This window comes from Triplophysa dalaica, chromosome 22, assembly GCF_015846415.1.
Source record: "Triplophysa dalaica isolate WHDGS20190420 chromosome 22, ASM1584641v1, whole genome shotgun sequence".
In the NCBI taxonomy this organism is placed as follows: domain Eukaryota; kingdom Metazoa; phylum Chordata; class Actinopteri; order Cypriniformes; family Nemacheilidae; genus Triplophysa; species Triplophysa dalaica.
This window is the reverse complement of record NC_079563.1, coordinates 10,299,724-10,317,091: the sequence shown is the minus strand read 5'-3', so window position 1 is coordinate 10,317,091 and position 17,368 is coordinate 10,299,724. Positions and strand designations below refer to the sequence as shown.

The 17,368-nt window shown below is 38.6% G+C and overlaps 1 protein-coding gene across 1 annotated transcript in view; it reads left to right on the top strand.

Annotated features, from left to right (window-relative positions):
* Positions 1–14,952, top strand: part of cadm2a (cell adhesion molecule 2a) — a 332,853-nt gene extending 317,901 nt beyond the window's left edge. The window contains 3 exon segments of the mRNA XM_056735977.1: positions 1,118–1,210; positions 9,486–9,608; positions 10,662–14,952. Of these exon segments, the coding sequence (XP_056591955.1) occupies positions 1,118–1,210; positions 9,486–9,608; positions 10,662–10,780 (335 nt within the window). The 3' untranslated portion in view covers positions 10,781–14,952.
* Positions 14,953–17,368: the final 2,416 nt, after the last annotated feature.

The window sequence follows — 17,368 nt, the reverse complement described above, 5'->3', positions numbered from 1 at the left end:
TGTCATGAACAGAAGTGATTCTGGATGACAGGAGGTGGGCGTGTCCAACACTTTAAAAACCACTCTGAATACCTTAGCAACCATATAGCAACACCCTAACAACAACCCTCAAAAACAAGCACCCCTCACATTTTCCAAAAATGTGCAAATCCGTTCTGACCTGCTGTTTACTAATATCTGATCCTGAGACCTGTGGTGTGTCTAATGTCCAGGTAACTGGGGCTCCTTGCCGCTGTGTAATTCAGAGCTATCAGTTGGATTACTCTGCTTGTCTGCAGGACTCCATTAGTGCGGAGGCAGACCAGTGATTTAACTTATCAACCTGAGTCCAACTCTCCTCTCCCGTCCTTATCAAAGCACCAAACGCGCTCACGCATGCAAAACAGCTGCTAGTGTTAAGCTGATTGTGTAGGTGGAAGCAAGACGAGGATGATTCGGCTATACCTGCCGTATTCAAGAGCGAAAATAACGAGTGAATCGTACGTCAAACTGATACGTGATTGAATTTGAAAGACGGGAATTATGCTTTTTTAGGTAGCGACAGCCTCTTCGACACCTTCGCTAAAAAAAAACGTTTCAGAAAAAAAGATCTAATACATTTTTAAAGCTGCACTAATATTAAGCTCTAAGGTGGTCTGATGATTTACAAGCGTTTATTATCAGGAATAAAAAGCTTGTTATGGCGATGCTGTTTCACACATTTTCTCCAGCATGAAGGCATTACTGACTGCTTTGGATGGTTCATCAAATATTGATGCATGTCTTCCTGCATGCGGCCTGCTTTTGCAACCATATCGAGAGCAAAACTGTCATTTGCTTTCATTGTAAATGTTTTGAAATATCATGCTCAATCCAAACAGCCATTACACGTAAACATCATAAACAAAGACATTTCATGACTGTCAGGTGCACTGCACAGTTTATTAAAATAGTTTATTCACGTCAACATTGTTGAATTAAACCCACTCGGTTTTTATTTGCATTGTGATGTCAGCACTTTACTCATCGTGATGTGTTTCATTTGTTCCATTGTTATAATCTTTTCTTCCCCTTGTCATTGTTTTGTCCGTCCTTTGTTTACGTTTTTGTTTTCAATGTTGTTTGTCGCGTATGACAGATGCCAACACCACACCGTCTCCATCCACAACTCCCCTCGCACCCACCTCCCCAGACACCAAGCACCTCAATCCTGCTATCACCGGTAAGAGAGGTACTGTATAAACCCACCTCCCGTCCTTCTTGTTTTCCTCTCATTCCTCCTTTTTTTCATACATCTATCACATTTTGTTTCTCAGAGCTGGTTTTCACAGGTCTGTAACTCCAAGGACAGTCACAGGCTGCATCTGAAAACAAAAAGTGGTTTGGAAGCTTATGGTCCCTCTGCACCTTGATGTCTTTTGATAGATCCTGTCTCTTTCTAGATTTTCTCTATCCACACCCCTTAGTTCTCGCTGTGGTATCTGTCATCTTACTGGTGTCCGTTTTATCTTTGGCACGACTGTTTGAGCTCCATCTGGAGCTGTTTATTAAAGCTGAATTTTACAAATTTCCTCAATTTCATGTCATTCAATCTCCAAACTGTGCGAGTGAATACAGAACGACAACATTTTTGTGAAGTACTCTTTAAATGAACCTTGTGTGTCTTTACTGTACTAGATGCATTTATGGTCAGACTAATTATCCTGTATCCTGAGGTTATGACGGTACATCTTTAGAGTTACTTCCAGTAAAACTTCCGCTGCGAGTGAAAGCGAGCAAGTGAGAGAGCGGCAGAAAGTAGCGGTAAAGCAATATTGGAAAAATTAAAAGAAACCTGTTTCTTTAAAAACAACCCAACACAAATGGCATGTCCGCCAGAGTGATGGATTTTTGTAACGTAACCTCTACGAGAATAATATCTGTACGGTGTGACCTTACCCTTCTTTCGATCTTTGCTGTGAATACATGGTCTCGGGGGTATCGGGGATTGTTTTGTTTATGTATGTCTCAGCTAAATATATAGACAGCTTGATTTATAAAGTGTGGCTAAGAGTCTTTGTACTCCCGGTAGACACACATAAGGACTCCATAAGGTCATTTGAATGGCTATCTATTTTTTTTCGTGCGACACGTGAGAATTTCCTGCAGCAATTGAGGGTTCTGTTTGTCCGTGGTTGCATGTAACTTTATACATAAAAGCGGCAATACAGTGTACACCATACACATCTCAACCCCACTATTGAAATGTGGTTATCTTATAAAGAAGTTATTTTGAAGAATGTTGGGAAACGAACAACGGTACATTCTTACGATCAAATCATTCTTCAAAATATTTTCTTTTGTGGTCTGCAGTAAATGATTACAGAATTAAAATTTTTGGGTGAACAATCACTTTAACTGGATAAAACATAGGGTAACTTTGCATTAACATGAAATTATGTGTTCGGCAATGTATGTTTATCTAGCGTTATAAACTTAGCTGGAAAATATTTTTTCAGGTTACAAGGTTATTAGAGAAGCTGCTTTTCAAGGGGTCATATGACAAGACTAAAACGTATCTTGTAGTTTGTTTTAGATGTTATGCTATGTGTATACTCAATTTAAGGTTAAAAAATGTTGTATTTTCCACATACCGTGCATGTTTGTATCTACTCTTTGCTCCGCCTCTCTGTAACGCGCAGATTTTTTACCAAGCTAATTGCTCTGAAAAGCGAGGTGTGCTATGATTCGCCAGTTAACCAATGTGTAGTGATTGGTCGAATACTGCAAGCGTGTGATGGAAATGTGACGCCTCTTGCCATATTTGGAACATCAAAACTTCAAAGGCACAAAAATATCACTTAGCTTTGATTTGTTTTCGTTTTCATCAGTCACAACATCATTCTCATCATCACATTATTGTTTGGATAATTTTTTATTATTCTAGAATAAAATAATAACAAGGAACGAATAAGTGATTGTAAACTTTTGAACGGTAGTACTTGTTACTTAACTATCCTAGTTATCTTCAAGATTTCTCGAAACAGACACAGCTGCATATGTTGTGTTCAAACAAAACCTGTTTCAGCTATTTGTAAATAACATCTACCCGACATCATCCCATCATTCAGGTGAATTTCTCTTTAAGGTTATATTGTTAACAGGGCTTTTTTCTCTAAAGGCATTAGCAGCTCATTCCCTGCCTGCGATCAATGGGGGCGTACCAGTCGCGGTCTGGCCTCATCGTTCTGCCGGCCTTAATGGGAATAATATGTCTTCCAAGAAGAAGCGCGGGGCTCAGACGATGCCATCAGCGCGTCTCCCGTCCCCGTTAAATCTGCCAAATGCATTTTTATGGCTTGCAAATTAGCTGTGACCTTATGAAGCTGAAAGGTTGAATAAAGTACTAGGGATGCTGCGGATTTTTAAATATTTACAGCTCACTTTTCATAATCAGCATGAAAGCGCCCTCATGCAGACCCTCACGCCGTTATTGTCCCACCGAGACACTTTTACAGGGATAATGATTGGTCACGGCTTTTGTCTCTGGATTGGAAGACGAGAGTGCAGAAATGTATCTGTTTTAGGGAGGGCCGGAGTTTGGGTTCATTAGCCAAGGCCACGGACAAGAGGGGAAAACAAAGCAAAGCAGTTTTGCAGAATTATGGCAGAGCGTTTTTTATCTATGGTCCTACGTCTGCCAAAAATGATCCAGTTTAATTGGATTTAACTCTGGAACATAAACACAGAAGGAGGAAACTGTACTGAAGTTTTTAGGTGTTTGAAATTTGTTGGCTAAAATATATATATATTTTAAGATGTTTCTGCCCTAGGTGACTAGGAATTCCTTAAAGCCATGTAAGAGAGGTTACGCATAGCTGCTAGCGTCCTGCTTGAAATCTCACAGTATGGAGTAGAGCATATGTTTCTTGAAGCGTTGACCAGAAACCCGGCGATTACTCAACATGGCCGCGCCGCAGGAGCATAATGGGCAGACATGGCCTGTCAGTTGTAGGTTGGACACGGACTCGTTCGTGGGCTCTGGTCCCAGTAAGAAGCAAACAAATGAGCAATCCTCCGAGAGTCATTTGCAAGTTCCAATAATGCCAGAAAAGCTTTGTTGATTTCTGTGTTTTCTGAGTGAAGTCAAAACCATGTCAGGGTGTTTTGAGTTAATTCGTAGAATCGGAAGAAACTTTCAAGAGATTTACGTTTCAAGCTACCAAAGTTAGATGTTTGTACAGTAAGACGGAAAAATCACAGATGTAATCTCTCAGTTACTGTAGAACAAAGGCGAACTTTTCCTTAAGTCACATGCACCAGTAATCTAACAAATCAGATGATCCCAAACTGAGCTCAAATTTGCTATTAAAAGTCATTATTAATAAAGATTTCAATATGTACTCAAACATTTCTTATCAAATTTTGGCAAATCCTAATGTTTTACCTATGATTCACATTTAATAAGAACACTTTAAAGGAACCTCATAAAAGCAATCGAAACAACTCAAGGGTGTTTTTGCATGTCTTATGAAGCGAAACAATACGTTTGCGGGTGAAAACGCTTTATATTTTGAGTGAGTTTTATTTTCTGGATGTAAACAATACATCACTTGAAGACGGCATGCAGACTCACTCTCAACTTTGAACTTTGTTGGTTGTCGCCTGTCTCGTAACCACAAGAATAGTCGGTATCGATGTAATGAATTAAAATTTAAGTATTCGGCAAGATTTCCAGTCACGTGGAGAGGTAAAGACAAAAATTCTGATTTGCATTTTATCGTGAGGCGCTTTAATGCATCACTTTTGCTTAGGTCAAGGCGCTAGATGTCATTTATTCTGCTGTTGGACCTGAATAAAACACTTAAAATCATTTTTAACTAAACATCTTCGAATTATCGATTTGAACCCCAAGAGAAGCACTAAGAGACGTTCTTAAAATGAAAAAGCACTTCCTCTCAGGGTCTGCCAGAGGACACATGCTCTGTTTAAAGGAATAAGGCAAAGTTTTGCTGCCGTGTCCCTCGAGGGTCAGTTAAATATTGAGACAGCACTCCTGACCGCCCGCCTCTCTCTCCTTCCTGAAAGAGACGGAACACAGGAGGAATTAAAATGTAATGCAAAGGTCTTTTTCCTCAGTCAAGCAGCGCAGTTATTGATGATCTGTCAAATTAAGTCATTTCGCGGGAAGACTTATGGTAACAATTTAAAATAAAACAGAAAGGAAAAAAGAAAAATCATTAAACTCTGCCACTGAATATGAATTACGAATAAGTCTCTACTGTTTCAATGGAGGGAGACACTTAACGTAATCCTCTGGAACCCTTGAGCTGCCTATACCTTTGCCGGAATGAACACATCGTGCCGTTTCCCACAATTCACTTTCAAGTATGATGGCCTATGAAATGTTGCAGTGTAATGTCTTGACGTAAATGTCTTGTCTCACCTCAATAACCTGCTCATGACTCTCAGCGGATGACACCTGCATTTGTTTTCACTCTATTCAAGTTCGTCACGTCTCTCCACACGCCCACCTTCTTTAACCACAATTAGAAGGCGTAATTTGTTTTGAAAATCTAATTAAACTGGGCTGACCAACTCGGAGGCTCCGCCGGCCCTTCTTGGCTTTAGATCAGCTCTCGTGAGCGTCCAGTATGTAAATCACCCTTCACAGGTCATTTCAGAGGCTGCTGTGCTGTGCGGAGGAATGTGGAAGACAGGCAAAACCTAATTTGCTGTTTCATTTTCATGTAGATGGAAGAAGAAGGGAAAGAACTGTTGATTTGGGTGTTTATTGTTTAATTTTATACTGTAGATTGGAGGCACAGTCTGATAAAAGTTCATTTCCATTAATTGGAATTTATTTACATTAAGGGATTATTTAATTATTACATAGTGCATTAAGATGACATTTTAATATTTATTTATAGAGTCCTGTAATAGCATTTAACAGGCTGGTTTTTGTTGCTGGTGGTGTGTCATGATGAGATGTGCTCTTTAAGGTCCAGTGTATAAAATGTAGCGGCATCTAGCGGTGAGGTTGCGAATTGCAACCAACGGCTCAGTTCACAAAGATGTCGTCACGTTTTCGCTTCTTTGGCCGAAAAACAGTGGCAAAACAGCCAACGCTGAAGTGAAATGGTTAAAATGTCTGAGAGAGAGAAGGTTGTATTATTATCCTGTGCTGGTGGCTTACGGTTTTAACTAGTTGCACAGGAGAAATTACAGAAGAACAAATGATCAGAGTTGCATATCGCCGATGTCCTTCTAAAACCTCAAATGTCCAAATTTACCGTTTTTCAGGAAATAGATAAACACTGTACTTCTTAAATGATTAAATACTACTGTGTTGTCAAAGTTGACAAGCCCTATTTTTGGTGATATATTCACAAAACCCAGTGACAAACATAAAGGGTGACTAAAAGTAATGATTTATGGCAAAAATGAAAATATGGAGGTTTTAGAAGGACAGCAGCGATATATAGTTAAATATACAGTATTTGTATTGTGTCATTTCTGCATCACAAGTGTCTCCAAACAGAGTTAAGATTTAGTCTGGATGTCCCTCTAAAGAATAAAAATACAGTGCCATAGAACCTTACTGTTTACACATTAAGAAAGAATTAAACAACAAAGAACAATTCCACACATTGCTTTTTAATACACTGTACATCATTTTATAAAATTGAATACAAAAATGTTTTTAATGTAATTTAAAAATGTATAAAATCTAAATATAAAATGATCACATTTGTAAATCTGGGCATATGCACGTTTTCTATCAGTCCCACACTAATGGCTCAGACTAATGTTGATGTATCTGACGGTAAACAGCTTCATTTCCAGCCGAGTTTCTAATCAAGTCTAATGAGCTCACACTTAAACTCATAATTTGGTTAATAACACCATCTTTCCGTCCCACTGCATTTGACAATTTATGCGTAATTTGGTTTGCTTCTGGTTGATTGTGGTGGAACATTTGAATCCAAGAATCGGAGCAAATCATGCATGCCGCAATCAAATCACAAATACCATTGAAAAGCTCGTGCAGGTTTTTCATATCACGATATTTGTTGGGAAGTTTTCATTCTGTTTGCCTCCTACATAGACTTTTGCTCGTAGGTTTTAATTCGTTCTGTAGGCCGACCATCATTTTGCTCTTTTTAATTCTGGACGTACACCGCCGGTTGGCCTGTAAATGTACATTTTCAGCTTCGATTGTACCATTAAGGTAAAGTTTTTAGATTCAGCACTTCTTCTGTTGCTCTCCTTCAACAGCTCTCTCATGTGTAGAAGATCACTGAAGCGTTCATCCATTCTACACTCAGCCCACGCTCACTGTCGCCTTTTAAAGCATTTATGTAAACATCTCCACGATTACTGTAACAATAATATCCCAAACGGCACACACCGGTCTCAAGGGTCCGTGTCCCGGGGATCTGCATCAGCATGCCGTGTGGAGTTAAGACTAATGCTCACCTTGAAATGTCATCTTTGTGAAGGAGCATCATGGCAGCCCCTGCTGCTGCAGCCCCCCGAGGGTTCTTGGTAACCCCCTGCTTCGTGGATTTGTTAAGAGAGTGTTTCCTACATGTTTTTCCTCTGTAAGTGTTCCTTTAAGAATTCATGCGGCTGCGGGGTTTGCGCTCGCTGGGTGCTGTTGCCGTTTTTAGCCTTGTTTAGTCGCTGCTGGATTGAAAGCCTTTTTCTCTGATGCGCCGTTGGCGGGTTTATACCGCACTGCCTTTAATTTGTTCAATTTGCCAGAGCCGCTCAATGGCGGGCGCGGGAAGAAATTATAAATATTAAAATAGGAAGTTGCGTGTGGCGCTGCAATATTGAATCAGGGGGGAGGGAGTGTCACGGGCCTTATTAAAAGATAATGTGTTCTTTGGGAAGAGGAAACATATAATTCCAGCAATGCATCTCAGGCCTAGTGTATGTTTAGGTGTAAAGATATCTGATGAGATTGCATGTAACTACAACACTGACCAAAGCAGATAATCAACAAGAAACAATAAGACAGGGTTTGAATGATAGGAAATCAAGATCTTGGAAAGTATGCAAATTTCAAACATTCAATTTAGAAATCTAATGCCCATTTGAACCGAGGGGGCAATCATTTTGACTTATAATTCATCTCTTTAAGTGTTGAAATTACTCTTCATATTGTTAGAGATTATTAGGTCCCACACAGTGTCAATGCACTTGCCCCAGGACGGCTCTCAACACGGCAACCCCATTGCGCACTGATAAAAATAGAGCTAGCATAGCGGAGGGCTAATTATCACGACACTGAGGGGATGTACTTGAGATTCACAGCCTAATGTTCAGGGACAGTATCTGAGCACACCAGTACAGATATTCTGAATACGAATGGCAAAAATTGTTTTGTCAGAAAGCAAACCACCCAAAAGGTTTTTTCCCGGACCCCGACGCATCCAACCTTGTGACGGTAGACAAGGAGTTAAACCGAACTGAACTCAAGTTAGATGCACCTGAAGCGAGGTACTTTTCGGAGCTTAAGTCTGATTTATCGATGTCATAAAAATGTGTAGAATTTAATACTACAGCCTTTCACTATTGGAAATTCAGAAACATGCGCCTGTCAGATACGAGCGAGCCTTCCACATTTCAAATTTCGGCGAGCCGATAAACGCGTGATAGAGATCTGCACATATTTCGCTTTTTATTGTGATTGATAGTCACGGGAAAGTCAGACGGAGCCTGTGGGTTTTACAGTCCACCTGTAAACACAAACAAAAAAGAGAAGCAGCAAGTCTATGATGATGTCCATGAAAAGGACGTGAGGGAGACGCCCCGGCCGACGGTGGGATTCTCCGTTAATGAAATGAGTTTGAACGTCTCTGTCGGTTGAGCTTATTTGGGCTTTTTGTGGTTGATACAGTAATGGCAGACAGTGATTAGGTGGCTCCCGCGGCTCAAAACGGAGCTCGGATTAAACGCACACGCTGTGGCGGATGCCACGCGCACTGTCAATTATAATATACCACTCCAAATAGCACTAAGCGGAGAGATAATAAAGAACCGCAGCTTACAGATCCAGAAAAAAAACGAGAGGTTTATCTCATGAGTCAGTGTTTTTCGACCCGTTTGGTGTACATTTTCCTTATAGGGCTCAATTACGCCCTCATTGAATGCAAAACTGAAATGTGTTTCTTTTAACTCGTATTGGATTTATTGAGCAGTAGGGTATTAAAATGACTGTGATGACCCTTTAATAACAATAATAAATACTGTTGGTGAACAAAGGGACAAGACAGAATAGTAGAATGATAGATGGATGGATGGGAATGCAAACTAGGATGAATGGATAGATAGATGGATTGATCAACAGATGAGCAGACAGGAGACGACTTATGTTTCCTTTAGTTCAACTGTTGATTTATATGTATAGCTTGAATGGAAAATGTAGTCTTAGAAGGTAACACCACATGATGAACTGTTTCTGGGTAAAATAGGTGTTATTAACTGTACTTTTTGTCCGTTTGTATTTCTCTCTACAGATCCTAATGCCCTGGAGCAACGTGGGCCAGATCACGCTTTGATTGGTGGAGTAGTCGCCGTCGTCGTTTTCGTTACTTTGTGCTTAATTATTGTATTGGGACGCTACCTGGCGCGACATAAAGGTGAGCTTTTCCTTTGAGATGCACTGCCTCACTAGATTTTCTCTGGGAAATTCCAAATATGTCCAGCTGGTTATAAAAAAAAAAACATTAAATACTTTTTAATAAGTATTGTATTGACTGAATGATTATCTTTTCATTTAATAACATAAAAATGTAAAATGATGCTTGCAATGAACTATTAATATATTGCTAAAAAAATGGGTGCCAGCCTAGGTACCAGGCCCGCACGAACTACAAAAAAAGCACCGATACTAAATTTGTCCACCGATACCGATGATTCTCAGGTATATGTGCCACTGCCGATACCGAAGATTAATATTTCTTAACTTTCTGAATGTTATTTATTCATACAATCACTATTAATATTAAACATGGGGTTGTTTAATAACCTTTTCTATATACGTTTACACATTTGGCAGACACTTTTATCCAAATGCATTATCAAATACATTTATACTTAGGTATCTGCAATCCCCTGGGATCAAACCCACAATCGCAATGCTCTTACCACTGAGCTACAGGAAAGCTTTATAGCATGGGCTTTGTTTTGCAAAGTGTTGGGATGACATATACATACATTATGACGATATGCTGATACTTATTTTTTTAGTTTGAGAACAAATTATTTTGACATTTTACTGTTTTCATAAATACACTGTCTTATAAGATGTATCGATCCAAGATCCATCACCATGTGGACAAACCAAAAAATGAAAACTGCAAAAAAAGGACCACTGATCTTTCTATTAATGCTGGGGACAAAATTAGTCATGGCACTGTGAAATGTTTGTTTTATACAATATGCAATCATCATATATATATATATATCATATATAAATATTGGGGTTCAAATTTGTTACTAAAAGAGACTTGCTAAGTATAACTTCACAATATAGTGAAGCACGCAAGTAATTTTCCAACATAGACTTGTCAATAAAATTTTCTTTGACTTTGTAAAAAAGGACACAAACTCTGAACTGCAGAGCGTGCATAAATAGGAATCCTAAAGTTTTAGTGACATTTGCAATATCATGGTCTTGTGTGTTATTTCAGGCACGTATTTGACAAATGAGGCCAAAGGAGCAGACGACGCCCCGGACGCAGACACAGCCATCATCAACGCAGACGGCAACCACGCGCACGCAGAGGAAAAGAAAGAATATTTTATTTAGACTGCGAGCGGTACACCATTCCTTTCCTCCTCTCGCTCCTCCCCGCATCGTGTAGGAACTTCTTCAAGACAGCAGAGGATTCTTTTCCCACATTTCTCCTGCATTTTTTACTTTCGCTTCGGTTCCGTTGCCTTCTCCGATAACAGCTGATCTCACCCGCTACTTTTAACGAGCAACTTATTTGCTGAAGATGTCACCTTTTGTAACCATTGTATAGCTGTAAAACACCCCAGAATAGTACAAGAATCTCCAAATCTGAAAAAGAAGAATAATCTGCAGCCATTTTTCAGTAAGGACTCATCTCCATTTTCTCACAGTGCCTAAATATACAGACGTCCATTGAGTTGATTCAATGCCTTTATGTGTGTCAGTAGACCTCTGATTGGTTGTTTGCTTTGTATCTTCAGCGTTTTGATTTAAAAAAAAAGTTCTGTGCTCTAGTGTTGCTTTCGTTTTTTTTATTCTTTTCACATTTTCTTTGTGATTCATGCTGAATCCATTTATTGTGATGTTCCTCAACAAAAAAAGATGTACAGTAGTCGAAATATACTCAGACTTGAAATAAGGGAGGTTCCCTTTTTATTCTGCAGATTTGTAGGTGTTAATAATGTTATTGGTACGTAGAGATGCTCCATTCTCCGGCTGACCATTAAATTGCGTGAAACTGACAAGCTCACACTATGACTAAAATCAGTATTTTGTACTTGAAATGTAGATATTGTTAAGTAAACGAATAGTTCCACACAAGGTCTTAGTGAATTACACATAAAACTCACTTTGTATTTTTGGTTAACTGAACTTTATCACCGGATAAACTAGCAGGTTTGTGGATTTGCAACCAAGCAGGAAAGAACGAATTCATGACGCATCTTCGCTTGGCTCCTATGACACTTGGTTCTGCACTAGTCTGTATATTCCTGCACTGATTGGCCCCCCAGCCTATGAGGCTTTCCATATAGAACGTTGTCATGGTAACAGATCCACGGCCGAGTGAGGGGTGGGAATCGTACAGTATGTCATCCTTTCAGCTGTTTACACAACCGTTGTGCCGAAGATTCTCATAACACCAGGAAAAAGTGATAGGTTCAAGTGCAACTATATTTCAGTGCTGTTCAATTTTCATCACAATTTATAGGTCCCAAAAAGGTATGCAAAATTTCACACATATAAAAACATTGCGCAAAAAGTGTCGCCCGCCTGCTCACTATTGTGTGAGTTTCGGTCAAACGATAAAACAAGCACAAGACATCTTATGAACGAGGTCTAATGCGCAGATAACTCATGAGAATAACGATTCAATTGTCATCATCCAAACCGTATCGATACCTGTCATACAATCACTGACGTTGCAAATTATGTTGATAAATGGTTGGAAGTGTTTCTGAAATTACGGTATCTTTTTCTGTTCTTTCGTTGATTTCTACAATGAATAGACAACCTTGCTAAGGCTGTATAATATATCTGCTAAATGTGGTAACTAGTGAAAATTGTTGTTAGACTTTGGGGTCCCTATTTCCATCAAGTTTGTATATTAGCTGATTTAAATATTGGTGGGGAATTTTTGATTTGATTTGATTTGTCGATTAAAGATTCTTAACTTCATGGCTTTTCTTTTAAGCTCAAGGCATGTATATAATGTATAAGTATCACATTTTGGTAAAAACATTTTGGAAAGAATTTCTTTGGTTCTGCTCACAATGTAAGTTATTTTTGTTTTGCTTATTGAAAACCACAATGGGTATGACAGTATTTGTGAGTAACGGATTCTTAATGAAACGGCGAAGCTACATTTGTTTGAATGGGAGAATTCACACATTAACAACCTGATATTCATTTGCTATATACGATTAGTGTTCATGGCTACCTGCATCACTGTCCGTCAAGTTGTTTATTATCATTCTCACATAGGACAACATCACAAAGCTTCTATAACCAATAGCTCAAGCTTTCATTTTTCAAGGTAGACTATCCAAAACTGTTCGTTTTACCGAACTACAACAACACATATCACAACCATATACAAGTTTCAAATATAAGTGTCTTGTCACATGTATCTTTCATTTTTGCGAATATGTTAATGGCGTGGAGAATGGTCGGGTCACTGGGCTGTGATCATACTTGTTTAGGGTACAAAATAAAATCAATCAACTTGAGTCTTGTGAAACGAAACGCGGACAAGCTTACAGTACATCCTACTGTTATTTATTTCTGTTTTTCTCATGTTCTGTGTACGGTTGATCGGCTCGATACCATCTGCCTACATTATAATCACAACAATTTTTGATCATCTCTGATTGTGATCCTGACTTGACGCTGCCTTCTGTAATCAGTAAATCACATACTATTATCAAGACAATATATCTCAGATTTGCGCTCAACATTTCCAGCTATTAATAAATCAGCTTCTTTTATCACCATGATTGCCTATGTGTTTGTAGTGAGAGCTACACGTTGAGTTACGTCAGTACTGCTGTTGACTTTCACATTGGCTAGTTCTGTTTCTGTTCTTTTAAACTCTCTTTTATACGTTACATGGTATAGTTTACCTTTTTTTTTGTATACTTCATTCACTTTTTCTCAGAATGCACATCTAGTTCTAGTAGTGCTTTTTGTTCAGCTGTGATTTAGACAGTGTTCATAGCTACAGGGCTGTAACTATCATAAAATTACAGGGGCATGTCTCCCGCCATGTTTAGTGTTTTAACAATACGCAGTGCTTTAACAATATGCTTCGTTCTTAAACGATTTAATTGGCCCTCTACAATCCTGAATATTTTGATGCTTAAACAGCTTCAACAAAGCCACAAGAATTATAAGTCAAATTTAACCCTATTTCTTAAAGTGATAGTTTACCCAAAAATCTAAATTCTGTCATTATTTGTCATAATTCTACATTTTATTTAAAAACTTTCATACTTACTTTCTTCTGCACACAAAAGAAGATATTTTGAAGCACGTTGGTAGCCGGACAACAGCAGTACCCATTCACTTGCATTTGTTTTGAGTCCATACAATAGAAGCGAATGGGTACCACCATTGTTCGGTTACCAACATTCTTCAAAATATCTTATTTTGTGTTGTGACAAGAAGGTGAGTAAATTATGACAGAAATGTCATTTTTGGGTGAACTATCCCTTTAATGCACGTCATTTAAACATAACAGAACCTCCAAGTCCCTCCTCAAATTTAGGCACAGTATGTGTAGACAATAAGAAATCCACAAAATAAAGTTGTTTGTCAACTGTAATGTTTAGCATTTCTCATACATTATACTAGATACATACTGTACTAGAAATGTTGTGTTTTAAGAGAATCACTTTGACAAACTGGCAATCCAAAACAGTTCAAATTGTAAACGTATGTCGAACACTGACAACCAATCACATCGTTTGCATATTTTCACATCTCAGGTATGAATCAGGTTTTATTTTGATTTTGACAACACATACGAGTACCTCATACTTGTTCATTGCTGTCTATCTGCATCTCTGTACATGCATTGTTCCCATTCACATATCTCCAACATACCAACCCTAGACAAACGCTTTATCTCTCCAACACGAAGCGAATCTTGTTACCACGAGTTTGCGATCCGTTGCGAACTTTAGAGCAGAAAAATACTCGGGCTAATTTAGCTTGTAATGTGTTACACTGAAAGGGCAGCTGTCATAGCGAGGACGAGCTCCATGTAGGTCAAGATCAAATAGTTTGAGGGAGACTCTAATTTCACAGTTTTTCGCATGGCCTTGCTAGAATTAGCACCTGCACCGCCGACACCACAATACGCACTGTTCCAGAAACTTCTGTAGTTATAAAGTTGAAAAAAGAAAAAAAATGCTGCTTAAATTTCACTCGAGCACACCATGTTCCTCTCGCGTCTCAAAAACATTCAGAGTGCCAGTGAAACAGATGTAGTGGGTAGCATATTGCGCTCTGGTAGAATCGAGTACCCGGTTTAAAGCGAAACGGCCTCCCTCGCTCTTGAAATGATAGTGGCTTCAGAACACAAAGGGGTTTGTGCTTCTTGTAGCAAGCTGAATAAAAAACGCCTCATTAGGGTTTCTATTTCTTTTTTTTTGTGTTCCATGGTGTATTCAGTTGGTTCGAGATTCGATTTTAAGCCTAATTCACATGTATGGAATGAAATTGTTAAATAAATGAATACCAAAATCTCCTGGCTGTTTTTCGTGCTGTCTGAATGACATCATTAATCTCCTTCATCCTGTCAATTTGGTCCTCAAAACTGTGACTTTTGTTCCTAAAACTTTTTGTTTTGGTCCTTATGTTCCTAACGTATATAATCATCTCAGTAACATATTGCTTATGAGATATCAAAGACAAAATTTAGTTATCTCCAAATTGGATGAAAAAATGAGGTTGTACCGTTACTTGAGAATGTTCTGGATTGTAATATAACGGCGATATGGCTGTTGCTGTGGAGACCGGCACAAACTATGAAAGATAAAGCATGCAGCAGACCCCTGAGGGGATGTGAGACAGCAGCCCTCAGGGCATGAAACTGCCATCATTGTGAAATCACCACAGGGGACATGACTCCACACACACACACACCGAGGTCAACAGCAACACAAAAAACAATCGCTTCCATTTCAAAACCACTTCATAGTTTGGCTTCCATTGTTGTGACTAGACACAGAACAGGTGCGCGATATCATTTTAAAAAGACATAAGTCAACTTTGATGGGGCTTGTTTTACTTTAATAGCTGGCACTACCTTGGATTTGATGATTCAGCCATGACATTTATATTATGGACAAGAACAACCATCAACAAGCCACTGAAACACGTGCCATCACAAGAATCGATACAAAAATATTTTCAACAACCTTAATAAATGTTCCCAGTGCAATACAAGTAAAGCACAAGGGTATAAAACATGACATCAGGGACAAGGACTAACTCCACCTATGTTGTGTTAAAGTATGCAATACTAATTGTTCAATGGTATAATTTGCTTTATTATATGTGATGTGGAGCTGCGCCACTGGGGGCTCTAGTGAGTAGTTGTATGCAGAAGATGAAGGAGTAAAAAGAAGACAATAAAGAAAAGTGTTAGCTGAAAAAAGGAGTAAAAACACAACAACCTAACCAGACTGAGACAACACTTGAATTAAATAAAAAATAACTAAACTACACTTACAAGAAACAGGAACAAGACAGCAAACATGAGGGCATTAAATATGGAAGTAAATCAAGAGGGGACAGGTGCGGGGCATGAACTAATAACGAGCACTAACAAGGAAACAAGAGGGCAGGAACAATGACGAGACTGGAGAGAGAGTATGGCGAGCCACAAGTGCCCAAATTGTCTCTCTCCACATTAAACATGGGGTTCTGTCATGATCCCGCCACTAGTCAAAGAGAAACATGACATGATGCGGCAGAATCATGACAACTTGAGACTTCTGTAATAAAAAAATGCTAACCTTGTCTGTGCATGACCATGACCGTGTAAAGACATATTTCTCATGGTGAAATGCAATGTTTATGTGACGAAAAATCCATAGGTAAAAAACGCATATGTTATACATAACCGGGTATCCATCTAGAAGAGTAAAAGTTTCACAACTATAAGTTTACAGGTTAAATAACAACACACTTATGTACGTAAAAATAAAAGTCACACGTTTGCTTTTTGCACACTCTAGAATTTTGGCCTGAAAACTTCAATTGTGAGCAAATTACTTTACAGTATTTATATATACAGTAAAAAATATATTGTCATCGTAATCATAGGGGGGAAAGTTTTTAGTGCTATAAATCTGAGAGGACATAAAGATGCTGGGGTGAATATAATAATTTAAAAGACATTGGATTTATGAGAGATTTTTAAGTGAATTTTATTTGAATTTTTTTGTGGACTATTCCTTCAACAGTAATCCACTGAAGCCGACAACAAAACTTATTCTGAACCCAGAACATTCCTTTATTATCCACTAGTTTCCAACGTGGGAATCAACTACTTTTTAATTAAACAAGTCAAATGAACTCAATTACTTAAAATAATTATAATACGGGTGAAGAGTAATCAGCATGTCATCAAGACCCTCCAAATCAATAGAGTAGAATTAAACCAAGCTGAATGCAATTGTGATAAGAGTTTCTATTAAATAAAGGCTCCTCCCCATCTAATTTCTGACAGCAGATAAGATCTAATCCCGCGTGTCACTCAGTAAACTCAACATGTTCATCCCTGTCCTGAACACATTAGAGCTGAATGTGTTTTGTGTCAGGTGTGAAGAGAAATGAATGATGTAGTGCTCGAGCTATGAGACTTTCACCTTTCTTATCAATCATTTTCTGGACATGTGACCTTCTCCGCTGGTATTTTGGAGTGATGGGAATGCCATCCACGTTCAGATACCTTTTAAGGGGTTTAAGACACCCACAATTTTCTGTGGTTTGGACCTCATGCCCCTTGATAGGAGCAAAAGAACGATATATAATAGTCGATCCGTCAAAATAACGTAAAGGGATAGTTCACCTAAAAATGAAAATTAGTTTATAATTTACTCACTCTCTTGTCATTCCAAACCTGTATGACTTTCTTTCTTCTGCCGAACACAA